Source organism: Lithobates pipiens, unplaced genomic scaffold, assembly GCF_037356315.1.
Source record: "Lithobates pipiens isolate NorthernLeopardFrog02 unplaced genomic scaffold, aLitPip1_a1.2 Scaffold_28, whole genome shotgun sequence".
Taxonomy (NCBI): Eukaryota; Metazoa; Chordata; class Amphibia; order Anura; family Ranidae; genus Lithobates; species Lithobates pipiens.
In genome coordinates this window covers 182,261,397-182,288,526 of record NW_027507789.1, presented here as the reverse complement: position 1 = coordinate 182,288,526, position 27,130 = coordinate 182,261,397, and the positions used below count along the sequence as shown (strand labels likewise).

The 27,130-nt window shown below is 43.6% G+C and overlaps 1 protein-coding gene across 3 annotated transcripts in view; it reads right to left on the bottom strand.

Annotated features, from left to right (window-relative positions):
• Nucleotides 1-1,449: 1,449 nt before the first annotated feature.
• LOC143935893 (myosin light chain kinase, smooth muscle-like) overlaps nucleotides 1,450-27,130 on the bottom strand; it is a 100,172-nt gene continuing 74,491 nt past the window's right edge. For 2 of the 3 annotated variants that reach the window (XM_077460065.1, XM_077460066.1), the window contains exons 10-18: nucleotides 26,514-26,619; nucleotides 23,302-23,505; nucleotides 22,703-22,920; nucleotides 21,753-21,876; nucleotides 17,365-17,517; nucleotides 13,479-13,599; nucleotides 12,667-12,748; nucleotides 9,362-9,493; nucleotides 1,450-4,209 (exon numbers count right to left, since the gene is read on the bottom strand). In XM_077460065.1, coding sequence (XP_077316191.1) covers nucleotides 3,959-4,209; nucleotides 9,362-9,493; nucleotides 12,667-12,748; nucleotides 13,479-13,599; nucleotides 17,365-17,517; nucleotides 21,753-21,876; nucleotides 22,703-22,920; nucleotides 23,302-23,505; nucleotides 26,514-26,619 — 1,391 coding nt within the window. In that variant the 3' untranslated portion in view covers nucleotides 1,450-3,958. The remainder of the gene's footprint in view (nucleotides 4,210-9,361; nucleotides 9,494-12,666; nucleotides 12,749-13,478; nucleotides 13,600-17,364; nucleotides 17,518-21,752; nucleotides 21,877-22,702; nucleotides 22,921-23,301; nucleotides 23,506-26,513; nucleotides 26,620-27,130) is intronic. The other variant, XM_077460068.1, reaches the window with a different exon arrangement.

Sequence of the window (27,130 nt, the reverse complement as noted above, 5' to 3'; positions counted from 1 at the left end):
TGTCCAGAATTCGTTTTTTTTTTTTTTTTTTACAAAGTATTGATTTTTTCCAAGTTTAGAATAAAGTGAAATAAACAGCAATCAAAAGGCACATTGAAATAGTACAAACAGTGTGGCTAAGAAAGGCACATCTCATTGGGGACTAGAGTGTCTCCGTCACATGTATTAACGAGGATGAGTCAAAATGGTTACCTAGGTTTGCACAGGAAGACAAGAACCAAAATGGAACAATGCAGTGGAAGAGTCAATGAAGAATACTTTTTTGGCATTATTAGCCAGCACTGTAAAATATGCTATAGAGAGGGGAGGGGGGGGGGGGGGGCAGGGGAGAAAAAAACCACACAAAAAAATTTAAAATTTGCTGAGGCAGAAAGGAAAGGAAAGGAAAGGAAAGAAAGCAAAAGAAGAAGGAAGCAAAGGAAAGAAAGCAAAAGAAGAAGGAAGCAAAGGAAAGAAAGCAAAAGAAGAAGGAAGCAAAGGAAAGAAAGCAAAAGAAGAAGGAAGCAAAGGAAAGAAAGCAAAAGAAGAAGGAAGCAAAGGAAAGAAAGCAAAAGAAGAAGGAAGCAAAGGAAAGAAAGCAAAAGAAGGAAGCAAAGAAAGGAAAAGGAGGAAGGAAGCAAAGAAAGGAAAAGGAGGAAGGAAAAGGAGGAAGGAAAAAAAGGAAAAAAAGGAGGAAGGAAAAGGAGGAAGGAAAGAAAGAAAGGAAAAAGGAAAGAAAAAGGAAAAGAAAGAAGGAAAGAAAGGAAAAGAAAGAAGGAAAGAAAGGAAAAGAAAGAAGGAAAGATTGAGGAACAAAGCTCCCTCTCATACGCTAGTCTCCAACTTTGGTGAAGATTTGAACCAAGGACTTTCACGCTGGAGGGCAGAAGTGCTGACCACTAAGGCCAGCCATACACTGAGCATTTTTTTTCCTGCATCCACAATGGTGATGTGGGAATCCCTCCTGCTGGGCCATTGTCTTCTCCCGGTGGGGGGGAGGGTTAAGCTGTCCCCGCTGGGCGAAAACAACGATTATTGCGATAATCGTAAGAGAATCCAGCAAGCTGGCTGTACCAAAGCTTATCAACTTGGTACATTCAGCCTGCCCATTAATGGTTCAAAACACAGGTCACCAGTAATTCAAACAGTGTGTGGCCAGCCTAGGCCACTATGGTTTATGGCCAACAGTATATAAAATCCCTTTAAAATACTAACCGAGCCTCAATCTATATAAAAGTGGAAATCTACTTAAAACCTACTTGAGACTGATCCCTATTCTACACCACTCAAAACAGGAAGAAAACCTTTATGGGTGGAGTTCTGCTTTACCTTCTTAATGAAGACTTATAACTCGATTATCTGGTCACCTGATTATAGCTATGAAGACAATCTCTCTGCAGCCTGTTAGAAACTCCTGTGCATGGATTAGCAGGCAGATGGCTAAATGGGTAAAGAAAACAGAGACAGTCATTCCTTTGTCAGTTTTATTATTTTCCACAGTTTATACAATGAATATTAAGCAATACAAAAAAACACCTTTAAAAAGTCAGTAGTATTAGAAGCTACCAGGTTTTCAGAATCTGGCAGCCAGTATACAAAAACAGACGTGGCATAAAAAAATGCATTGTTTAAAAATTGGCAGTCATTCATAACTTGGGTTTCCTTTGCTGGAAGAGAATGTTGTGTCACTCTACTGCCCTCTACTGGCAAAATTACATACTGCCAGTATTGCCAACTCTAGTAGTTAGAATTGGCCATTGCAGCTGGTTCATCAAGGGCTCAGCTATACGAGCGACTTTATCCTCGGGTCATGGAGCTCCAGTTGTTGGCAATAACTGCGTTTTTCAATATGGATTTCAGTGCTTTGAAAAGGGGCTATTACCAACAAAAGGTTAAATTACGCAACAGCCTAGAATTGTCTATTAAAGCATAACCTCAGACAAACTTTTTTTCATTTAGTGCGGGGTAGGGTTAGAACCTCTGTCAGGATTTAAATGCAGTCTAAGATTTCACATTACTTTCTGTCCCAGTGACCATGTCATCTGGACAGGAATTGAGAAAAAAAAAAAAAAAAAAAAAAAAGGGGTTTTCTTGAGATGGATTTTCATTTCTAAAGGGCCTGTTCTTTAAAAAACTTCTTTTTTTCCCCGCAGTGTTGAATATGTGTTCTGAAATAAGTGCCTTGTGTCAATCCTATTATTCTACATCAACTCCGAGTAGATACAAATATGGATTACTCTCCCCCGTCACCCAAGTAGGAAGGAATCCTTAGCCAGTTTATAGGAGTATATTGCCCTCGCCCTAGTCTTGTGTCTCAGGGAGAGCCAATCACATTTTATCTTAGCTACCATCAGCTCAGCAATAATCACAAGGTTCCAGATCCCATCTGACACAGACAGAACAACCCCGGCAATTTGACTGGGGACTATTGCCAACAGAAGTTTTCCCCAAAGTCAAGTCCACCTACAAGACCGTCTCAAACATCTCAATTTAGGTGGGGCAAATAGGACTTTGTGCGTCATGCCTGCACCATTGGCATGACAGAGCTTGACTGCCAGTGTCACCATCTTTACCTCTCCCACCTTACATTTTAAAAACCATAAAAGGTCATAACAGTAGTTCAGCTCAACAGCCAAGCTCCTGACCTAGTACAATCTTGCTGAGGTAGTGGAAGATCTCGCTTCTAGGGCCTCAGGATGCATGGAAACCTGCTGGGGGATCAAAAACTCGCCCTCTTCAAAAAAAATACTGCCCAAATTTAACGTTTTTTCTTTTCTTTTTCAAACAAACACACACAAACATGAAAATAATGGCACTTTGCTGCAGTGTAATCCACAAGTTTTGTCACATCTTTTACTTGGGAACCCAAGAGTGAAAGACTTCAGTAGCGCATGAAATGAACCTGTCATGAGTAGCACGTTCTTCAGAGCTCAGTTTGATATTTCAGAAGCTGGATCACCGACTGGCTTCTAATATCTCTCAGGTTCTTAAGTCTACTCAGCCAACATCTTGAGAACCCATGTCCCCCTGCTGGGCTTTCTGGACTCTTCTGTTACATTGCAAAAGTCTTCAGGGCAGAGCCTAGACCAGTGATGATGAACCTTGGCACCCCAGATGTTTTGGAACTACATTTCCCATGATGCTCATGCACTCTGCAGTGTAGTTGAGCATCATGGGAAATGTAGTTCCAAAACATCTGGGGTGCCAAGGTTCACCATCGCTGGCCTAGACCACTCCTGGAAAATCTCCCAATATATAGATATACATTGTCATTGGTTGATTCACTCTAGCCTGTAAAATGAAAGTCAGTTTGGGGGGGGGGGGGGATCTGACTAAATTGACAGGCTAGAACTCATGGGTGCTCAACCTGTGGCCCTACAGCTGTTGCTATAGTACAAGTCCCATGAGGCATTGCAAGGCTGACAGTTACACGCATGACTCCCCATAAGGCAGAGGCACGATGGTACTTTTAGTTCCTCAACAGTTGGAGGGCCACAGGTTGAGCGCCCATGGGCTAGGTCTTAGTAAGTGGCATTATTCAGCTAGTGAATTATTACAAAAGAAAAGTTAACCATGTTCTGAATACAACGGCAGGTTGCCATAGAACCACATTTGAAGAGTTAGCACTGGATGTCGACCAATACGAGAACCTGGCTTCTGTTTACCAATGTGTTTGCACCATGTTAATATATAAAAACGTATGACATTCCACGATTAGTTTTAAAATGGGGAATGTAAAACCAATGGCGATGTACAATACTCAAAATGTCAGCGACCAAGCGGACCTCAAAGTCCAGTTGTCAAATCAGTGAAACCAATTCAATGGGGATAATGCTTTCTGCCTTAAATCAAGCCCAGATCATGTGTAGTAGGACAGCCCTGGGATTAAATCTGCCATCTAACAAAAAACAAACAGGTTATATACAGACTAGAAGACTTTACAAAAAGAAGCTCATGCTGTTCCCCCCATACAATGCAGTCAGGTGGTCTTCTCAGTCCACTCCCTTGAATGTCGCTGTGCTCGTAATTGGTGAACAGTTAGTCTAGCTGAGGTCTCAGCATGTCCATGGGCATTTGAGGCCTGGCAAGAGTATAACCCAACGTCGCTCAGAGACACGTCCGATATCACCAACGTGCAGCTACCAGAATCCTCATACTCAATCTGAAACTTCTTGGACTCCTGGATCGCCTGTCCAGAGAAAAACCACAGCACTTCAGGGTCTGGGAAACCTGTTGAAAAGAAGAAAAACTTGAACTCCAGAAGAAATATGTAAAATATATATAGCTCTAGTTCACCATTTTATCCAGTGTGGGGAATTTACAAGTCGTTCCAATGAATGTGTTGGAGATGTCATGGTACTGTACACTCAGAAAAGGTTATAGGAAGTGTTATAACAATATGTACAGTTCTGCAAAAAAGGTTTTAGAAACTGCAGATAAATATAATGAATGTACAGTAATGGGGGTGGTATTTCCCCTGGATTTCTGGCAGGATCACAGGTATTTTTCTGTACCTGCAGCATATTTAATGAGAAAAAAACATGGGGAAATATGCATGGTTTGCAGAGATGTACTTTTTTTATTTACTTTTGCCCAGGCAAGGGAGAATAACAGATGATCAAACAAAAATAAAATTACTAAAATATTAGTGTTACTTTTATGACAAATTTACGAAAGCATTTGTGGTTCGACTATGAACTCAATTGTTGGGTACTTTTGGCAAATGTGGAATGCAGGGTCTAAATATTCCAATATGTCCACATACAATACCTAATATGCCCACATACAATGGGCCAGTAGAAGGGGTGGGCAGGAGGGGTGGCTGCCCTGGGCACAGCAAAACAAGGGGACAGAATGGACACAAGGCAGTATACCCATTCTATAGCATGCATTAATAATGGAGAGGGAACACAGTTCTGCATCCTTGCCTGGGTGCTGGATGAACCCTGTCCCAATACTGCTTACAATAGCCCTTGAACTTATTTTTACAAAAGCTGGCAACCAGAACCATCAATGTTGCATGTGAACATTTTTTTCTTCTTCACATAATAGACCCGTCTATGTAAACCTATACTTTTTAAAGAAAGTCATTAGCCGTAACCACCAAGCTTTATTTGCAAGGTGCTTCCACCCAGTCCTGAGAGTTGCACAGTTCTGCTCTTGGATCTTAAATCTGAGCTCCTAGCAATGCAAAGGTTAAATGCTCATTTAGTCTAGGGGTGCTATATACAGCCCTCAAATTTTCCACTCTCCTACTCGTGTTTTGCGAGTGGAAAATGATGGCTGGCGAGTATGGGCTGCCTGGCGGGGGGGGGGGGGGGGTGGCGGGAGCACCGCTGAAAAGGCGGGTTGAATGGGAGCTGTTCTCCCAGTGATGGCCGAGAGGGAAGAGAGGGCAGCAGGATAATCAGAGAGCAGGGAACATCGCTATAACAGCTTTCATTTGCAATGCCATGTGTTCCCTCTGCTTGCCGCCACATACAGCCTGCCTCTTGGCTCAGGTACTTTGATAGACAGATCACCCATCCAATGCTGGGACATGTGGCGTATATCAAAGTACCCAGGCCAGGAGGCAGGGCAGTATGCGACAGCGAGCAGCGTGAAAACATGGCAATTCATTTAATTGGGACCGCGACATTATGGCAGACATTTGACATTTTTGGGACCATTGGCATTTATACAGCGATCAGTGCTATAAATATGCACAGATTACCATAAAAATGTCACTGGCAGGGAAGGGATTAACACTAGGGGGCGATCAAGGGGTTAACTGTGTTCCCTGTGTGTCCTAACTGAAGGGGGAGGGGACTGACCCAGAGGAAATGACAGACCGCGATTCCTAGCTATTAGGAACTCACGATCTGTCTCTCCTCACAGAACAGAGATTTGTCCGTTTATACACACAAGTCCCTGTTCTGCCTCTCGTGCTTGCAGCCATGAGCATCGGCACCCCCCCCCCCTGCAGTGCAGCGGGCACGTGCCTCTGGCGGCATGCGCACCTGCTATCCCGCTTAAAGGAGCCGACGTATAGCTACGACGGCTTGAGGGATTGTGCTGACCGGCTGCAGTATAATGGAGGCGGCTGATCTGCAAGTGGTTAAAAAAAAAATAAAAAAAAATGCAAAATGCACTTGCAATATGCAAACTGCAACCTGCATAACTGTGAACCAGGCCTAAAAGTTATTTTTCACACACCAACAATAAATCTATTGGTGCTCTTAGTGACCTTTACCAGTTTCTGAGGACCCTAGGCAAGGGATGGGAAAGTTCAGATACAAGACTTCCCTTAAGAAAATCATTCTTTAGTGTAGAACTCATTTGTACCTTTTGTTATTAGTTTTTTTTTTTTCCCCCCTTAAAGCGGGAGTCCGCCGGGACTCCGCGTTTTTTTTTTTTTTAAGTCAGCAGCTACAAATACTGCAGCTGCTGACTTTTAAAATAGTGACACTTACCTGTCCAGGGCGCCCGCGATGTCGGCACCCGAAGCCGATCTCTAGATAGACACTCGAGTGCTGCCGCCGCCATCTTGGGTATGGGAATCAGGAAATGGAGCCTTTTGGCTTCATTTCCCGGTTCCCTACTGCGCATGCACGAGCCGCGCTGCGCAACGAGGACGGTCCCCGCTGCCTCTGGGATCTGTGTGTTTCCCAGCAGGCAGCGGGGCACTTGCGGAAAGGGACGTAATGTACGCCCCTTTCCGCAGAGAGCTAGCCCGGAAGTGGGTGCAGTTACCTGGATTATCCAGGTAACTGCACCCCCCTCCCCCCTGAAAGGTGCCAATTGTGGCGCCGGAGGGGGGGAGGAATCCGATGAGCGGAAGGTCCATTTTAGGGTGGACCTCCGCTTTAACTTCAGGATGTGAATACATTTACCCCGACACAGGAAAGCTTCCCATTTCTTCATTAATGACACAACCTTCTCTGAATCCTCCTAGGTCTTGCCTCTAAAAAAAAAAAAAAGTGCCTGAAAGCAGAACTATGCTGCTTACAGCCAATCTGTTTCTAGTGCGCAGTTTAAAAAAAAAAAAAAAAAAAAGAAGGATTTCACAACTTGACAATAGCGAGTCAAACAACCTAAATTGTAATTCCACTTTTTTGTTTTCTCAAAACATTCCCCTCTGAGTCATCTAGGTCGATTGCAATGACTAACACTCTGTAGCAGAGTCCTACCTTTTTCTGTAGCAGTTTGCTTTACTATGGGGGTTATTTACTAAAGGCAAATCCACTTTGCACTGCAAGTGCACTTGGAAGTAAAGTCTCTGTAGATCCGAGGGGGACATGCAAAGGAAAAAAAAAAAAAAAACAGCACTTTTGCTTGTACATGAATGGATGATAAAATCAGCAGAGCTTCCACTCATTTCAGAGCTTCCTCTCAGATCTACAGCGACTGCACTTACAAGTGTCAAGTCACTTGTAAGTCGTGTAGTGCAGAGTGGATTTGCCTTTAGTAAATCAACCCCTATGTCCTGTGAAAACTGATTCTGAATAGAAGGGTCTGGTTTATTATAATCACCTGGTGCACTTTCAATGTCCTGGTGAGAAAGGCTGTAGTGCAAGATTCTCTTTAGAAGTATTTAACCCTTGGCGAACCAAAACTAATTCCTATTGCAGCAGATGCCAAAGATTTGACTTCTGGAAAAATCTGTGAACTAAAAATCACACAAGAAGAAAATGACACTTCTATGGGCGTTCTGTACACCAATGATATACAGAAAACAGGCTGCCATATTGCTTTTAATTTTACAGAAAATTATAGGAGGCTACAGAGTGAAAAAGAACATTTTATTAACATTGAATTACAATATGGCTTGTCTAGCAAATTATATATATCTATAGTTACGTCATGGATTGTGGAAACTAGTGTCGGGGGATTGTATACCACATTTACCACTGACTAATGCAGAGTTGCTCTGCAAGGAAATCAGGTAAAAGTGGTTGGATCTGTATGTGCGTTATATAGAATAAATAATAATAATAATAATAATAATAATAATAATAATAATAATAATAATATATAGCTGTTCAGTCAAAAGCTACATTCTGCAACCTATTGGCATTCAATTTAACCAGTTCAGCCCTTTGAACATACTTTGCACATTCAAAGAGATAACTGTTAATCACAAGCTGATGGCTGCAGTATCTTGTGCTTGATGCCTGCTTGTGATCCATTTGTTCAGCAGGCTGTGGGCTTGAAAGTTAATGTGACGCAACAGCTCCAACGCAACAGGCGGTGGGGTCCCCCACCCCCCCTGGCCAGCCCCTTCGTGATTCTAGAGTTCTCCAGGAGCCTGGGACCACATCTGCCAGTTTCTGGAGGAAGAAACTTGTGAAAGCGAGGTATATCCAAACCGGAGATTATGAATGATGGCTAAAGAGCTGGATAGGTGGCTATAGAGCTGGATAGGTGGCTATAGAGCTGGATAGGTGGCTATAGAGCTGGATAGGTGGCTATAGAGCTGGATAGGTGGCTATAGAGCTGGATAGGTGGCTATAGAGCTGGATAGGTGGCTATAGAGCTGGATAGGTGGCTATAGAGCTGGATAGGTGGCTATAGAGCTGGATAGGTGGCTATAGAGCTGGATAGGTGGCTATAGAGCTGGATAGGTGGCTATAGAGCTGGATAGGTGGCTATAGAGCTGGATAGATGGCTATAGAGCTGGATAGATGGCTAAAGAGCTGGATAGATGGCTAAAGAGCTGGATAGATGGCTAAAGAGCTGGATAGATAAATGAATGGGGATGATGATGGATAATGGATGGATGATAAATGGCATCACTTCTGGTTTCATTTTCTGGCCCGTACATCAGGAGACACATGTAAACAAGCAGATCTGTGCTTGGTTAGATACTGTGAAGGACTGGGGAGGCATTGAGGTCTATTAGTCCATGAAAAGATCTTAAAAAAAAAAAAAAATTGCCATAACCCACGTTGCCTCATGCACAAACAGTACGCACGCCCAGAATGCACATGCGTATGTAAACTGCACATCAAACATGTGACACATCAGAATGAGAATATTTCTAGCACAAGAGCTCCTGTTTAATAAATGAGCTATAAAAGCTTTTTCCAAGTCATCTCTGGAGATTTTTGATTGTCGTTTTTTGCGATGTCACGGGCACAACCTTATCTTATATTTTAGCCAAACAATGGGCAGTATATATATATATTGCATGTGCCTGCCCTAAAATTCATTATATTTTTTCCTGAAAATTTGCTTTATACCACAAGGAACTGGCCCTCAAACACTGAAGGTCTCATAGCTCAGAAAGAACATAGTAAAGAGGTTCAATCGAAAAGTGGACAGCCCTTTAAACTTGTACCAGAAAAGATGACAGAGATCTGGGGGTATGCATGATGCGAGGACCCCACTGGCAGCTTCTTACCTTCTATGTGACAATGGAAGCGAGCAGAACTGCCCACCACCTCGACTTGGTCCTTCAGCTCAGAAGAGAAGACAGGAGGCCTCTGGAGCTGTTCCTGCAGGAAACTGAACACCTCCTGACTTTCACCAACCTCTACAATAAGACAGCAGATGTACAATTATGGAAAGTCGGAATTCACCGATAATAAATGCTCAGACATTCATGCATCTGGTTCGTTTTACACTGAAGATAATTGCATTATTCCCAGGATACCAACACCACAATAGAGAGAAATGTGATCCCTCAACACACAAAGGATTCATATATGGAACCAGCACAGGCAATGTAGTCCATTTCATTTTCAGTTCCTTTTTAGCTTTGGGGCACAAGGTGGAACCATGTGCTTTTTTTTTTTTTTTTTTTTTTTTTTTTATATTGTGAAATAAAAAACATTTAAAATTGAACTCTAGGTTAATGGGTATAGGAAAATTATCAGCATTCTAAAGGGTAATGGTAAAAGGCCACTATAATATTAGAAGGTTGCTGCCATCAATCTTTAACCACTTGCTTACTGTGCACTTAAACCCCCCTCCTGTCCAGACCAAATTTTCAGCTTTCGGCACTATCGCACTTTAAATGACAATTGCGCGGTCATACAACACTACGCAAATTCAATTTTTATGTTTTTTTTCCCACAAATTGAGCTTTTTTTGGTGGTACTTGACCACCTCTGTGGTTTTTATTTTTTGTTAAGAAAAATGTAAAAGACCGAATTTTTTAAAACGTTTTATATATTTTTTTTATATTTTGTTATAAAATTTTGCAAACGGGTAATTTTTCTCCTTCATTGATGTATGCTGATGAGGTGGGACTGAAGGGAATTGATAGGTGGAAGTGATGGGCACTGATGGGTGGCAATAATGGGCACTGATCAGCACTGGTTGGTTACACTGATAGGCAGCACTGCTAGATGGCACCCAGGGCACTGGCAGGTGGCATAGATGAGGCAGAATTGCCTCTTCCTCTTTGGGACTGATGTCCCTTGCACATAAGCCGGCGATCGGCTTTTTTCTCCTCACGCTGACCGTGTGCGGAAAAAAAACCAAAAAACACGACGATTACCGAGCTTGTTTACATCATGTGATCAGCTGTCATTGGCTGACAGTTGACCATGTGGTAAGGGGTCGGGAGCAGCCCCTTACTCGGATCTGTGATTACCCGAGTCTCAGTGACTCTGATCACAGCGTGTGCCACGCATGCCCTGCAGGGGGAGGCAGTCATATGACGGCCTCACGGAAATTCAGGTCCACACTGTGGCCATCATTCAGCTATAGCGCGGGAGCCAAGAGGTTAAACGCTAGAACACCCTCTTATATTCACACTGGGGTACTGGGCAGCACTGCTGTTAGAAATCATGGGCCCCATACAGCTTAAACAGAGCCCTCAATCCCCCAACCCCCTGAAAATAGCAAATGATAACTTTCACTAAAATGCCATGGCAGAAATTATAACACCATCAAACAAGACCCATTCAAGTGAACAGCACTACTCTGCAACTGCATGCCTTGTTTGCTGGTACGGGGGTAAAGCAGGCCTGTCAAATGCTTTCTGAAGAGCGATCCAAATGTTGGCTGCTTTTCAGAGAGCAAAACATTTGAACCTGTCCTTAAAAAATTTTTTTTTTTTTTTTTTTTTATTTAAAAAAACAAGAAGGTCTTCACTTTTAATTTTATAATTAAAATTTTTACATATTTTTTTATCTGCCCTTTTGAAGAGACTTTGGTGAAATATCAGGGGTCTAAACAAGCCCCTGATGTCCCACATTTGAGACAGGGAAAGGGATTGGAGGACATCCTGTAGATTCATCAGTCCCTTTATCTGCAACCTCCGCTGCACTGCCCAGTGAATGAATAGGTACCGTTCTGAGGCTTCCTGTTCATTCAAAACTGAAGCATAGTAAACAATGTACTATGCTTCGGTGATAAATGGACACAGCAGTGACCTTTACCGATCTGTCAATTCAGGAAAGGAAGGGGGCTAAGCCAAGACTGATCCCCCTGAACTGATCCACAAGTGTCACAAGTAAGGCAGTTCAGCTGGCCAACCTTAGGAACTGATGGGGCCCTGTACAGGATAGCTGGCTGTACTGTTTTATCAGCGGCCCTGCTCCTACGCTGTTGCTACATGCTCAACTTCTGATTTGGAGACAAGCCCTGCCACCGAGGAGCCAATCTCCACCCTCCATTCCCATTGCCCAATGAGAAGGCAACAAAAGCACCAATATAAGAGAGGGACAGTGTGTGAGCATGACTAGGTTTGAGGGGGGCAAGGATTATAGAGGAGTCAAAGAAGCAAGTTCAAATTGAACTCCGGCAACATGCAAAAAACCTGACCAGTTCTCTTTAAAAAAATATTACATATGGATAACCGCATACATACAGGTCAAAAGACTATACAAAATGCCTGCCGTTATTTCATTATCTGGTCTAAAAACTGCATTGTTGTTGCAGAAATGTTTTTGAGCTGAAAAACATGCGCTTTAAACTTTAGCCGCACCCCCCCCCCCCCCCACTGCACACTGTGGGAGACCAGATATAGTGAATGCAGGGTCCTGGGCTTAGCAACACTTTGTGCTTACTGCCCGTCAATTGCAACGGAAGCAGTAGCTTATTCAAGTGAAAGGAGAAGCACCACAAATGCCTTACAGCCCATTGTTGGTGCGACAATTACAGGGTTACAACAGATGGTGAAGAGGAGGAGTCCTCACTGCTTGACAAACTGCTTGCCATTGAAAAGCAATCTGAACAGGGATCACTTTTCAGAGGCACAGCAGGTAAGCAACAACAAAAAAAAAAATATTTATCTATATCTATATATATATATATATATATATATATATATATATATATATATATATATATATATATATATATATATATATTTTTTTTTTTTAAGTTACCAAATACAGGGAATGTGCCCATGAAAAAAAAAAAAAAGTAAATACATTTAAAATATTGGTGTTGTGCTTAATTAGCCTCATAGATCGCGTGAAGAGCAGAGGTCTTCCCTTGCCTCCACCCATAGGCATCAATCATATTTAACGTTACCCCATTAGAGAACGTTGTTGTGTGCTCAAGACTGGTGGCTATAGGGAAATTTACAGCCATTCGAACAGCTTGATGCACGAGCCCCTGCGATGATGTCACAAAGCGATTATGGGCTGCGAGCCGATGAAGTGACAGATCATTCTAGTGGGTGTCTCAAGTGACAACATTGCAGTGACTCATCTCACACTGTGTGTATTATAGCAGGAAAGGAAGACGCACCTTCTATGGCAGGAGAGTTGTTGTCGGACCGGTTACTGAGCAACGCCATCCTCTTCAGAGCCAGGACCGCTTTACCCGTTTTCTGCAGGAGAGATCAGGTTGTCATTAAGCCTTCCCATTCTATTACCCATCAAGTGTCAGTGTTTACACACACACACACACACACGATGGAGCAATTTTTTTTTCCTGCAGGCACAGGTTGCAGGAAAGAAAAATATCTAGATTCCCCCATCACAGCATTGACAGGGGATTCCCTCCCTCCTTGTGTTCGCAGGGGAAGCTGCCCCCACCGGCAGAACAGATGATTATAGCTAGCAATAATCATTCAGCCGGAATTTTTTATATATTTTTTGAAGCACCCGATTAGAGCCAGAAGCTCTAATAGGCTTCAAAATAGGATGGGCTCGGGACGCAGAGAACGCGACCCGAGCCCACCCAGGTATGTTACAACAGTGAATAAATACTCGCTGTTGTAGCACTGATCCTCCTCCCAGCCAATCAGGAAGCGGGTCTCGAGACCATCACCCGATTGGCTGAAAAGACAGGCGATCCTATTGGACCTAGGAGGTGATGAGGAGACGCATGGCTGCCATGATTTAGGAAAACACAAAAGCAGCTGCCCGATGCTGATGCCCGCCACCTAGATAGGATAAGTGCCGGAACCACTGGCAGACAGCGAGTGGGGTTTGAAGTGCAGCACCCCAACCCCCCCCCCCCCCCAAAAAAAGAAAAAAAGAAAAAACACACCAGCCACCACTGGGTTTGGGTGACGTGGGTGTGTGTAAGAGGGGTGCCGAGGGAGGGGGTCATACCTGCCACTTCTGTCTTGCCAGGAATTTTCTGATCCGCTCCTTGGGTAGGGTCTTTGTGCTGGAAATGTCTTTGTCTTTGATCCATGGGTGATCCAGAGCCTGCTCTGCAGTGAGACGGGATCTGGGCAGAGATATACAGTAAACACCAATTATAAAATTTAGTGGCATTGTGAAGACTCTTCCCTTTGGTAGTTCTCTTCCTGGCACCATTTTTGTAAACACAGGGGTATCGCAGTGACCGTGCCAGGTCAGTTTTCAGGTCAAGGTCATTCCACACAACAGCCTAAAACCATTCCTGTACAGAGGTGCCTCAGATGTGCACTTTATTTGAACAGCTCGTCAGTATTGGTAACTGGTCCAGAGCTTTAGCTCAAGTGCCACTTCTCAGGTAATAAGCTTAAGACCCCTTTCACACGGGGGGTGGCGTCGGCGGTAAAACGCTGCTATTTTTAGTGGCACTTCGCCGCCAATTTTGCTGCGCTATTCTGCCACTAGTGGGTCACTTGTACGCCCCCCCTCCCAACTAGCAGCCGAGACAGGGTGAAAACCACCACTGTAGCACCGGCAAAGCACCCCAGTGTGAAAGGGGTCTTAGAGCCCAGGGGAAAAAAAAAAAAACATTACAGCCAAAACTTGGTGTACCACCATCTTCCTAGGAAGGTGCTAGAGTTGAGATTTTTATGTACAGCAGGTACATTTTGTCAGGTCTAGCTAAAAGCTAGGCCTGTTTGTTTTGATCTGCGGGGCTGGGAGTGGCCTAGAGCAGCAGCAGGTGGCTCACATGCAGAATCATTTCTGTCACCTCCCTCTGGTTTCTAGAGGATTCTAGAATAGAATAGGAGTGGGGAAGTGAGGTGGAGCTGTCTGGGGTGTTCCAAGGAGCCCTGATCAATCCCCAATCTGGATGGGCAGGGGACAGGCCTCCTTAAATACCTAGAGTCAGCCTTGCTGGGGAGGAGTTGTCGGGTGAAAACTAGGAGGAGATCGAGTACTAGCCATCATGGCCTTTGAGGAAGCCCCCCAGTCTGGGGGGGGGACCTTGGGACTTGAGCCCCTTGTACAAACCACAGGGGTGTTCTGACCAGGAGCAGGAGAGGACGGTGGAGAGTACTGCCGAGCAAGTCTCCAGGAGACATCCATCAGATGTGGGTGAGTGACACAGCCAGGGAAGCTGGGGAGGCATGCCGGAGTGAATTGGGAGGATGCAATCTGAGATGGATGTAGAGCCAGTGGAGACCGGCAACTGCAGCCAGGAGGGCTGGCAGGGCCCGAAGAGGTCTGACTGGGATCATTAGTCCACCTAGGAGAGCTAGCACCAGAACTTTACATTCTTGGTTGCTACACCAGAGGGGCTCGCGGTCCCTGCCTGCAAAAGGACTGTTACTAGGGCCTGGCTGGAACCAGAGTCAGGCCTGTCCATGCGCTAGCCTAAAGAGTTGTGCTGGAGGAAGAGGAAGGAATAGTCTGCAGCAAGAGTTGGGCTGGAGGTTTGTCCTAAACTTTGTAAATCTTCATGGCATCCCATAAATTCCTTAACCCCATCCACGTTCTAATCCCTCAATAAAATACAAAAAACAAAGCCGATGGGCTGGGCAGGGTGACAGGTGGGCCACATCACTCAGCAGCCCCTATGGGGGTACCGCTATATTGGGAAAGAGCAGCGAAGGGCTACACTGTCAGGCTTTATTTTATACACAATTTCCTATTGGAAAGATTTCCCCTCACTTCCTGTTGGGACAGGAAGTGAGGGGAAATCCCTCCCAATCGTGACAACCTCAAAAATACATTTTTAACGTAGCAATGAAATGTTGTCCATGCCTTCCTATGTACAGGTCCTGGTGAAAATTGTAACCTTTTCCCAGTCTATCTGCAAGTTCAGTGGTAATAAACCCAAAAATGTAATATATTGCAGCTTACCAATATTAGAGGTGTTGGCTGAATTTGTTTTTTCAGGCGCACCTCCCTCCTTTTGTTTATAATCTGTTACAGCAAACCGCTACAGTGCATCTGTAAAGTATTCACAGCGCTTCACTTTTTCCACATTTTATGTTACAACCTTATTCCAAAATGGATAAAATTTATTTTCCTTAAAATTCTACAAACAATACCCCATAATGACAACGTAAAAGAAGTTTCTTTGAAATCTTTGCAAATGTATTAAAAAAAATAAAAATAAAAAAAAAATCTTATGTATACAAGTATTCACTGTATTTGCTCAGTACTTTGTTGAAGCACCTTTGGCACCAATTACAGCCTCAAGTCTTTTTGAGTATGATGCTACAAGCTTGGCACACCTATTTTTGGGCAGTTTCTCCCATTCTTTGCAGGATCTCTCAAGCTCCATCAGGTTGGATGGGAAGAGTCGGTGCACAGACATTTTCAGATCTCTCCAGAGATGTTCAATTGGGTTCAATTCTGGGCCAATCAAGGACATTCGCAGAGTTTTCCCGTAGCCACTCCTGATTTTGGCTGTGTGCTTAAGGTCATCGCCCTGTTGGAAGATGAACCTTTGCCCCAGTCTGAGGTCCAGAGCGCTCTGGAGCAGGTTTTCATCAAGGATGTCTCTGTACATTGCAGCATTCATCTTTCCCACGAACCGGACTAGTCTCCCAGTTCCTGCCGCTGAAAAACATCCCTATAGCATGATGCTGCCACCACCATGCTTCACTGTAGGGATGGTATTGGCCAGGTGATGAGCGGTGCCTGCTTTCCTCCAGACATGATGCTTGCCATTCAGGCCAAAAAGGTTAATCCATCCAAAGTAAATTTCATCAGACCAGAGAATTTTGTTTCTCGTGAGCAGAGTGTCCTTCAGGTGCCTTTTTGGAAACTCCAGACGAACTGTCATGTGCCTTTTACAGAGTGGCCTCTGTCTGGCCACACTACCATACAGGCCCGATTGTGGAAAGGAGAACCTTCCAGAAAAACCGCCATCTCTGCATCACTCCAAAAATTCTGGAGCTCTGTCTGAGTGACCATCGGGTTCTTGGTCACCTCCCCCCCAATCGCTCAGTTTGGTCAGGCAGCCGCTCTAGGAAGAGTCATGGTGGTTCCAAACTTCTTCCCCTATGGATGGAGGTCACTGCTCAATGGGAGCTTCAATTCTGCAGAACCCTTTTCTTTTCCCTTCCCCAGATCTGCGCCTCCATACAAGCCTGTCTCGGAGGTCTACAGACAATTCCTTGGACTTGATGGCTTGGTTTGTGTGCCACAATGCACTGCCAACCGTGGGACCTTATAGACCACAGGTGGACTCCAATCATATTGTAGAAACATCAAGGACCTGAGCTCAATTTTCAATGCCATGGCAAAGGCTGTGCTTACTTATGCACATGTGATTTTTTTCATTTTTTTTTATTTTAATAAATATATTTGTAAAGATTTCAAAAACAACCTTTTCTCATGTTGCCATTATGGGGTATTGTTTTTTTTAGAATTTTGAGGAAAATAATAAATATCCATTTTAGAATAAGGCTGTAACATAACAAAATATGTAAAAAGCGAATCGCTGTGTACACTTTCTGGATGCACGGTTATCCCTTTTGGGATAAAGGTTTTACATAAATAAAAAAGATGAGCATTGTAAGCACCCCTGTTGGTGGTAAATGGTTCATCTCTACTCTGTCACTGATACATCTGCAAGAGAGCTTATGCTTTTGAAAATCAGACTTACTGGCTGGCTCACCAGGTGAAAATAAGGGGAAAAAAAGAAATTGGTAAGCTGCAATATAAAAATCGGGTTTGCTTTTGGGTTTAATACTGCTTTAAGGGGGGGGGGGGGGGGAACAAAACAAGCTAGACTTAAGCTTTACAAATCAGCGCATATAAAAATAGTCCAAACTGAAGTGTAATTTACATTCTCCTTATCTCAGTCTCCGCAGCTCACCTCATGTTCTTCTGCAGAAGCCTTCTAATGAAATCTTTGGCAGAGTCAGTAAGAATGGCATCGGTCTCGTCATCAAAATCCCAGCTTCCAGAAGTGATATTCCTCAGGGTCTCCACATCATTGTCACCTTGGAAGGGGGAATCTCCGCAGAGCCTGGAGAGAAGGAAAAGCAGAAGATGCTGGTTTGATGCTTAAAAACATTCCACACCACATATACAGTATAACCTACCTGCTTCTTACATCAAAGTCCCAAGGTGCATTTAGCAGAGCCCAAAAACTGAAGTTAATGCGGAGTTCCTCCCAAAAGTGGAACTTTCGCTCGTTGTACTCATCGCTGGGGTTCACTCCTCCTCTTTTCCCGGCCGCCGGGCCAGTAAGAGAGGAGCAGAGCATCGTGCATGCATAGTAGGGTTCCCAACGTGAAACAGTCAGGCTACACTGCCAGGTTCCCTTACTCGCAATGGAGGCGGCATGCACCTCGACAGCTGATGGAAACACAAGCTGCGGTGCCAACATCGCTGGACTCCAGGACAGGTAAGTGTCCCATTATTAAAAGTCAGCAGCTGCTTGCTTTTAATTTTTGCAGCAGTGGGTATAACTTTTTTTTATAATATATACACACATATACACACACATCTAGCAAACCAAAAAAAAATCACCCCCCCCCCCTCCTGTTACACTTCCCAAGCCCCATTCATTTTCTGTCTGGTTAAAAAATAGCGTTTTTTGATCACTTTCTATTCCTAGGTCAGTAGCCACCAGTACAAAATAATTAAAAATCCTAACCCCCCCCCCTCAAAACCATCTAAAAAGAAAAAAAAAAAAAAAAAAAAAAACACCAACACACACCCACCTCTGACTTTAGTATAATCTTACTATACAAAGATCACTGCATACATCACTTGTATAAATTCCAACTACATTGTGCCAAGGGTAACATGCTGACAGGAGAGAGAGCACAGTGAGCAGAAGGATGACCCAGTTGTACATCTGCTCATTTGCTTTGCCAACAGTGAACTAAGGGTGTGAACCTCCCCCTTGAAAAAGGGACCCTATGAGGCCTTTAAACATCAGCCTGTGCTGCCGGTTGCTTTACGTGACCAAAAGGACAATAATATCACTATACCAAAGTGTGAGATCCTGTGAGATTGTATGGTGGTGCCATCAACCAATTCACTAAACCCCATACACGAACTGTGGGTAAGCCTGTAAGAAATGCGACAGATACAATTTCTCTGTAGCATATGAATCTGGCTGAACAGAATTCCAAATCCCTTTGCCAGTTAATGGGTTAGGTCACCTTTACCTATGCAGGTAAGGGGCGTGAAAGAGGTGGATTAGAGCCCCCCTAATATAGGATTTCTTGTTTTGGGTTACTACTCTACTTTAAAATATAGTTACTCTGCAGTTAGAAGTAAGAGATGTCTCTATAGGAGAGGACGGAAGTCTTGGTTTGGTTTTGTCCCAACCACAAAACTAACGCCTAGATCAAAGTGATGCGATAGCCTGTGTATTGTTATAAAAACTAAACATTGACAGGCGAGAACTGTTATGAATATCTCTACGTACATGGCGGAGGCGTTTGGCATGCCTTGGATTGGTAATATCCCATTGGTGGGCTATATCATGAATGTATACTATAAATATGCTGTACCGGGACCAATAAATTGAACAGTGTGTAGATCTGATCATCTGTTGGGTCACTTTTATATTTATATATATTATATATATATATATATATATTATATATATATATATATATATATATATATATATATATATATATATATATATATATATATATATATATATATATATATATATATATATATATATATATACACACACACACACACACACACACACACATTGTTCCCTGCACAGAATCTGTGTGCTAGAGCGGAGAAGTGCCGGAAATAATAATGTAAGATTAGAAATAATAAGACGATAGCTAGGACTAGAATTTATAAGATCCAGAAGTATCCTATCAGGGCATCTAGATAAAAACAGACGGGGTAGTTTTGACTACCGTTAAATAATTCCATTGCTATAGGTTCATTTGCCTGGAGGAAAAACTCCCGCAGATGGTCTCATCCCATCCTGCCTTGTTGCTAGGAAGTTAAGATATTCCCAGCCGATTTAAACGCTTCATTTGTTTTTCACTGTTGCAGTATCTGAGCTCAGCTATGCTGAATTTGGGGGCGAGTAGTAACAGCTGGAGGCATCTTAGTGACCAAGCATGACGGAATGATGGCGTCTCTGGAGTGCCTGTTAGGCCTTGGGAGATCCATAAATGGCCTACACCTATAGAAAGGGTATTTTTTAACGTCAATCAAAGCTGCACAAGTTGATTTTATTCATGTGTGACCGTTGCCTGCGTTGGGCATTTTTTTTGTTGGTAAATGTGGACAAACCCTTAAAAAAAAAAAAAGGTAAGAAGCTAAATAAAGTCTTGTGCTCAGGTTTATGATATCTGTTGCGGTCTCCCCGACCTCCAGATTCAGGGAGAGCCGACATTCCTCCTCCGAGTGCAGGTTACGAGGCATGGTGGGTGTAGTGCAAGGTGGAAAGATGGGCACCAGTCACTTTTAAAAAAAATGAACAAAGTTTAAATTTCTCTTAACGGGAACAAGGGAAGAGGGGTAGGGCACAAAACACCCATAGGTAAATGCAATAGCAAATTGGCAGACTCCTTTGGCAAAAAATAGAACTAGGTAGACAGCAATACAGAAAAGGGGCCTTTAAACCGAATGCAACTATCTGTATCTTGTAACAACAACTTTACTCACAGTATCCCACTGTACACTTGGACTCTCAGCTACCCGCTGCATCCCTCAAGCTCAACTCACAGCTACCCGCTGTATTCTTCAAGCTTCACCCACCACTAACCACTGGGTTCCTCAGACTCACAGCTACCCGCTAGATACATCAAGCTGTTACCCACTGTACTTGTCTTCAAGCTTTACATACAGCTACCCGCTGTACATCTTGGATAAGTTCTCTCATGAAGCTTTCCCAACACTTCACAGTCCAACTGATGAAGAGTCTGCTCTGGCACTCCTTCAAAACGCCATCCCTTTGACACCTGCCTCCATCAACAAGATTGGTTGACCCTCTGGCAACTTCTCTTGACTCCTGGCATCGACCAGGCTCCCCTCAGGCTGAGCCATTTTACACGTGGCTAGGCCTCAGACACACCCACCCAGGCAGCAGCCCAGGTGGAAAGAACCCTGACCACCTCTTCGAAAAAATAGTCCGTCTTGGCTGCCTCAGTGGCCAAAGAAACTCCTGCGGATTGGCTGAGAAAACACATTCACTCATAACCTGAATTAACTAATCTATCATACTAATGCTAGGAGGTAACAGTGCCATCTATGAACAAAAGAGAAAATCACAGTTCAACTCAAGCTTAGGAGAAAACCATTTGAGCAAACTACAAAATTAGCCAGGCTAGTTGCCACCTAGCGCAACGAGATTTACAAGCACCCCTGTTTAGGACAAGGGTTATACATACATACATACATACACACACACACACACACACACACACACACACAAAAAACCCACTATCAATAAATAGTGCATTACATAATCAGTCACTATCAGTTTTCTGTAGTCTGCAAAAATCCTGGTTGAGCCGGCTGCTCTCCATCTCCCCCTCCTGTCCATGTCCCCAATTCAATTACAGATTTTGCAGGGCAGAGTTGGCAGCTCTGCACATGCTCAGTTTTCAGTGAGTTTCTATGCTGAGCATTTCCTCTCCATCACATCTGAGCACCCCATGTAACTGTCGAGTCACACATGTGGGCATATACACAGAAAATGAAAGCCCACTCTAATTCCTCCTCCATGCCCATTAACCACCTAAACACAATGGGGGCAGGATATTACATGTAGTAACAGTTTGATTTCCCCATCAACACAGTCAATGATGGCGGAATCCTTCCTGCTGAGCTGTGAATAATATTGACATGTAAAATCCGACCGAAGTGCAACCTGCCCATATAGCTGGGTTCAAAAGTTTTGAGAATGACAAATAAATTTTCACAAAGTCTCCTGCTTCAGTTTTTATGATGGCATATACTCCAGTATGTTATGAAGAGTGATCAAATGAATTGCAATTAATTAAAATGAAATTGATGGCCAAAAAAAAAAAAAAAAAAAAAAAAAACACACATTTCCACTGCATTTGTAAAAAAGGCTTCGGGGCACCTAAAAGTCCAGCAAGCGCCAGGACCGTCTCCTACAGTTGATTGAGCTGTGGCATCGGGGCACCACCAGTGCAGAGCTTGTTCAGGAATGGCAGCAGGCAGGTGTGAGGGCATCTACACACACAAAAAAGGTAAAAAAGCATAGCCGAAAATAGCCACTTGGCCCCCAACACTTACAGAATATAGCAGATTACTCCCAGGCTCCACATGTCCGTTGTGAATCCCACAGGTTCATAGGCAATGACCTCAGGAGCTACAAACTCAGCTGTCCCTTGTAACACTTTCAATGGCACACCAGGTTCTATGGAGGAAAAAAAAATAAATAAATATGAATGCTCCAACTCCTGTCCATTACTGCAGTCCACCTATAGGTGGCACTGCATATTGATAGCATTCTAACCTATCACATTAACAAAAAAAAATGTGTAAAACAAAAAAAAAAAAAAATTATATTTATACACCAAAGCCATTCAAACAGAATGAAAAATGCATATCCAGAATATCTTCAGTGAAGATTGGATGTGAAAGCATTCCATGGACATAGTTAGCAGAAGTTATATTATATATAGTTATATGGAAATCTGGACTTTCTGTAAAAATTCAGCTTGGTTCAACCCCACCTAATTTTTCTTTTTAATACTTGATAGGTACATTTACAGTACATCCCCACCATATTAAACAACATTGCCCGCCTTTGTACATTACAGGGATTTTTAAACAAATCTTTTTGCAGATTCCAACCTTTTATTATTCTGAAGAACCAGCTAGCCCATACATGATTGGAATTTGGCATGTGCCTGCTGAACCGAGTAAATTTCAATCCATGTATGGCCGGTCAATTCACTAACAATGTACTCCTATGTCGAGGAAGTCTTAAATGGAAGAAGGAGATGCAGCATATTTACACTGATGCACTAAAAAAGGCTCCCTCTAGTGACTAATCTAAAATTTTCAAATACGTAGGACTGAGGTCCCTTTATTTTTCATTGTGATGAATTTTTTTTTTTTTTTTTTTTTTTTTTTTTTTTTACACAATACAGAAGAAAACACACACAAGGAATCTAACAAGCAATCCAGATATCTGTGCGCTGAAAATGCATTAAAATTCTCTAATTTTTTCAACTCACCAAGTTTCTTGGCCAGGCCAAAGTCCACAATTTTCACCTTTGTGCCGACTTTGCTGACACAGACAATGTTCTCAGGTTTGAGGTCTAGGTGGACAATGCCCTGTGTGTGCATATAACCAACTCCGGTAATAATCTGGGACATGTACTGAACACTGGTGATCTCCGTGTGGTCAAAATCATCCGCCACAATACGCTCAAATAGTTCTCCTCCTGCAATACTGAAAGAGAGAGAGCGGGGAAACCATTAGAGGAACCAGATACAAGTACTGACTACACTCAAGAGGATAGAAAGTGAAAAAGGAACAAAAGAGCGGGACATGTTTAGTGATGAACTAGGTGGTGGAAGGATTATTATGTGACATCACAGAGGTAAGGAAGAGACAATATTGCCCTGTAAAGAAAATGGAGTCAGACAGGCAGATGGTGAGGAACCACAATGGCTGAAAAGGAGTGGGCATTGTTCAATGTGGAAGAAGAGTGGATGATCTATGAGGAGTGGAGAACCTAAAGGACACATAAGGGAATCAACAAACCTAGATGGCAAAAGAGAAAAAAAAGAAAAAAGGAAGAGAGTCTTGTAAAAGTATAAAGATGCTCACTATTCCATCACCAGGATCACCAAGCCCGGTTCCTGGAAAGCAGCTACAAGATAGACTAGCCGGGGATGATGGAGCTTATTCATCAACTCCACCTCTGCCCGAGCATTGGCTATATCCTTCTGCAGCCGCGCCTTTGAGAACTTTCCGGCCCGGATCTTTCCTGTGGCCTTCTCCTGAAGCTTGAATACCTGGCCAAACTTCCCCCTGGAAGAACGACACAAAGATTACAGTCAGGTTACCGCTGCATAACAGAAAGACATCATACAATTGTGTATGTTTTTTTTTTCTTAAACTCACCCTGCTAAATTTAATGGTTAGTTCACCGTTGCCAAAAAAAAAAAAAAACACACGCACATGAAAAACACTGCCTATGCAGGTAAGGGTTGCCTATAAATAAAGCCAAACTATGCATCTTTGACCAAAAACTTCTTAATCCCCCTGCAAACACTTACAAATACCTATTGATCCTGCCAGTAAAGTTCACCCTTCCTTTGTTGAGCGGACAATGTGGCTGCACTGCTCTTGAATTCAGAGTAGCGTTGTCACCTTCATGTAGGCTGAGCCCATTTGAACTACAATGGGATAAGAAGACACTGCGGGGGGTTTGGCTAGGAGCACTGCAAGCAATTATGTAGCTTGTCAGTCAATACCCGCCATTACCTAGTCCAGACCACTGCATTCTGGACCGACTGCACTGCCTCTGTTGCGCAAACCCTCCTACTGTGATCTGCAGCGTCTGGAAGGGGGGCATTTAAGGCATAAATGAAAGCTTTGGCTTACCCTGAAGTATTAAAAAGGTAGTAGTTTTACATTTTTCTTTATAAGGCTTGTGCATTACATCGTAAGTAAATTTGGGACCTGTGGAGAGCCTTCAGATGTACCTTTTGCTACAAGCTTTATAGTTTATAGTTTATAGTTTGAAAAGAAAATCTGGGGATTGGCAGAATGAAGTTTGATAGAAGCAAAGGGCGATCCACAATTAGTCTGGGGTTAAATTCACAGCACTGGAAACTTTACCAATCCAAATTCTCTTTTCTGGCCACTAGATGGAGATGTTCAGCATGTTTAAAAAGGTGGCAGAGATTTGCGCTCATTACAGGTCATCAACTGATGGGAATTGAGCAATATATTATATATTACAAGTACTTCTATTGCGGTCAATTTACGCAGCGCTTTACATATATTATACATCCACATCAGTTCCTGCCCTCAAGGCGCTTACAATCTAAAAAGGTGTCTCACAACCCCCCCCCCCCCCCCCCAAGACCTGGCATCTCTGGATGTCTGTTTTAGTATGCAGTGGGGGGAGATGGGAGGGGGGACATTGGCACCCGTGCCATAGGATCTTTCCCTGGGGCTTGTAGTTTTCTCTCAAAATGTTTACAGTGGAGAGGGGAGGAGCCTCTGACCCAGGCATGTATCGGCTTCACTCTTCAGTGTGTTGCTCTACTTCTACACTCTTGCCGATACATGCCCGGGTCAGAGGCCCCTCCCTCCCCTCTCCACTGTATACATTCAGAGAGAACTACAAGCCCCAGGGAGATTCCACAGCCACAATAGAGCTGCGCATCGCCACCTCCCCCCCAGGTGGGGGGGGGGGGGGGGGTTCAGAGATGTGCTGGGGGTTGGAGGTGCACAGAAAGCAGAGACCAGACAGGTACAGGGGAAGCGGCTGTCTGGGGGCCATGATGTAAGGGGTGGATCCGTACTCGGATTTGCAACGATAAAATATTACACACACACACACACACACACACACACACACGATTCTGGGGAAAATGAGTATCACAATTCTTTTGCTTAGAATGAAGATCATGATTCTCAAAAACCTGAGATTAAATAAGAAAAAATAAGGCCCACTACAGGGCCATGCTGAGAGTTGTAGTCTTTCCATAACACAGAATCAGCCATGATGGAGTTACACTGCTCAGGACTATACACTGAGCGCTAGAGGGCCCAACTAAGGGTCCCCCTACAAAACGATTGTGCTGGGGAGCTGTAGTCCTCCAGCATGACTGATTTTTGGCTTATGGGGGACTACAACCCCCCCCCCAGCATGATTCTGGCTTATGGGGGGACTACAACCCTTATGCCCCTATGTTGGGGAGGGGGGACATATAGCACTGAGGACTGCAACTCCAGCATGACTTATTCTCTATGTGGGACTACAATTCCCAGCAGGGACCTGTGTATAGTAGTGAGGACTCCACATAGGGCCATAATCCCCATACAACAGTAATGCTGGGGGTTGCAGTGCCCCATAATATAGAATCAGCCATGCTGGGGGTTGTAGTCCTCTGTACACCAGCCTTATTACTTAACTCACCCTATAGGGCCATGCTGTAATCCACTCCAGTCCTCAGTACTGTGTCACCACCCCCCTAGAATCAGCCACGCTGAGAGTTGCAGACCAACATCGCAGTGCGCACTCACTGCTGTTTCCCGGTCACTGTACCCACCCATGCCCAGGCAGCGGCATGTTGCATCACGAGCTCCTTTGACCGACGTCAGTTGCGGTGGCTGACGTCAGTTCCGATATCCACCATTTGCGTTCCACACTGGTTATGTGGAACCGGCGCCACCAAATTGAAAATTGCGGGTCATCCAGACTTAAGATCGCGTGGGGGGGTGAATCGAGATCACATTCTTATCGCAATTAATCGTGCACCTCTAACACACACACACACTATATACATGTGTATGGCCACCCAAGCGTATGACTTACTTCACTGCTATGGGCTCTAGCCCAAGATCTTTTGTAGACCTAGAAAAGCACCTGGTGGGGGCCCTTCATGGTTTCTTGCACTGGGGCCCTGAAGATTCAAGTTATGCCTCTGCTAGGGACAATTTAGACAGGAGACAATTAACCTTCCAGCATGTCTTTGGAGTGTGGGAGGAAACTGGAGTACCCAAAAGGAAATCCACACACGGGGCATATTTATAAAACTGAGCGTGGATCTAAGACATAATATTCAAAAAAGACAACAGGGGGTCGACAATTGAGAAGAATAGAATGAGGGCTTGGCAGATGAATGTTACAATTTCTGTCAACGTTTACATCATGAATTAAAGTGGAACTAAACCCACCGATTTAACGGCAGATTAAACCGGCCAAGATGGCAGCTTCCTTGGCTGGAAAGGATAGGAGGGTTTAGTTTCCTTTTAACTAAAAGCACAAGAGCTGTCCTTGTATTTTACAGCCCAACACTTACACTCCGAGTTTCTCCAGTCTGGTGTACAACGCATCCACACGGTCTGTGATGTTCATGGTAACAGTCTTGTATTCCTCAATTTCTTCACAATCTGACTCTCCATCTGCTGAGTGTGATCAGAAAAGTGGCATCATCTTCGTATACATCTGCAACTACTAAAATACATCAGTACAGGCAGCGCCTTCATTCCATATACTATCCTCAAGAGTATAACATTGGGGTATAGTAATAACTTTGTAGTGAACCCATGTGATTGTATGGGCAGTCCTTTTCACTACATAGTTTCTTGTATCTAAAGGCCCCTTTTACATATGCAGACCATTTATTTTTCATCCATACATTACATCCGTTTTTGTACATAGAACTGCTGTCAAACAGTCAATCATTGGTTTACAGAGCGTTTTTTTTTTTGTTTTTTTTTAACATGAATCATAGCACTATTGTTGGTCCATTTAAAAAAAAAAAAAAAACAGAAGCTGACCTAAAAATGGTGCATTTTTGCACTGGTTGTCAGAAGAGGGCACCCACCATCATCCTGACAACCAGCCAGTGACTCATCTCTGCTGTCAGCGGGGCATCAGGACACACCACCTGATGTAAACTGAATCTTTTTTTTT